The sequence below is a fragment of the Cystoisospora suis genome (assembly GCF_002600585.1).
Source record: "Cystoisospora suis strain Wien I chromosome Unknown contig_2213, whole genome shotgun sequence".
Classification (NCBI taxonomy): domain Eukaryota; phylum Apicomplexa; class Conoidasida; order Eucoccidiorida; family Sarcocystidae; genus Cystoisospora; species Cystoisospora suis.
Genome location: NW_027155012.1, coordinates 2,115 through 2,566, shown reverse-complemented (window position 1 = coordinate 2,566; position 452 = coordinate 2,115). Strand labels below are relative to the sequence as shown.

At 48.2% G+C, this 452-nt stretch overlaps 1 protein-coding gene across 1 annotated transcript in view; it reads right to left on the bottom strand.

Annotated features, from left to right (window-relative positions):
* The window catches only part of CSUI_004666 (retrotransposon ty3-gypsy subclass), a gene marked incomplete at both ends in the record, with an annotated part of 2,371 nt that extends 2,266 nt beyond the window's left edge, over positions 1 to 105 (bottom strand). Inside the window, one exon of the mRNA XM_068064851.1 lies at positions 99 to 105. Coding sequence (XP_067923173.1) covers positions 99 to 105 — 7 coding nt within the window. The remainder of the gene's footprint in view (positions 1 to 98) is intronic.
* Between the last annotated feature and the right edge of the window lie 347 nt (positions 106 to 452).

Genomic DNA, 452 nt, shown 5'->3' with positions numbered 1-452 from the left:
CCAAACGATTAATCAAATCATGAATTCTTGGAATAGGGCACTCATCTTTGATGGCTATCGCGTCCAGAGCGCGATAGTCGATCAGTAATCTAAGTGACCCGCCATGCGTCCCCACGAAGAACACACGCGCCGCAATCGGAGATTGCGATGGAACAATGAAACCTTTCTCTAGCAAGTCACGTAACTGCTTCTTAAGTTCACGCAAATGTTCATCGGATAGATTGTAACACTGCTTAGGATACGATGGAAGCTCCCCCGGCACAGTTGGAATAAACTGTTTTATCGGTCTCTCCTTCACCCCACCCGATAGAAGCTCTTGAAATAGATCCCCAAACTTATCTGCGACCCTTGCTAACCTCAGGTCTAAAGGCTTGCCGTCTTTCTTTAAGCGTTCACTCGGAGTTTCAACACGTTGAGTTCCCCGCTCACTCGCACGATCCCCGTTCACTTGC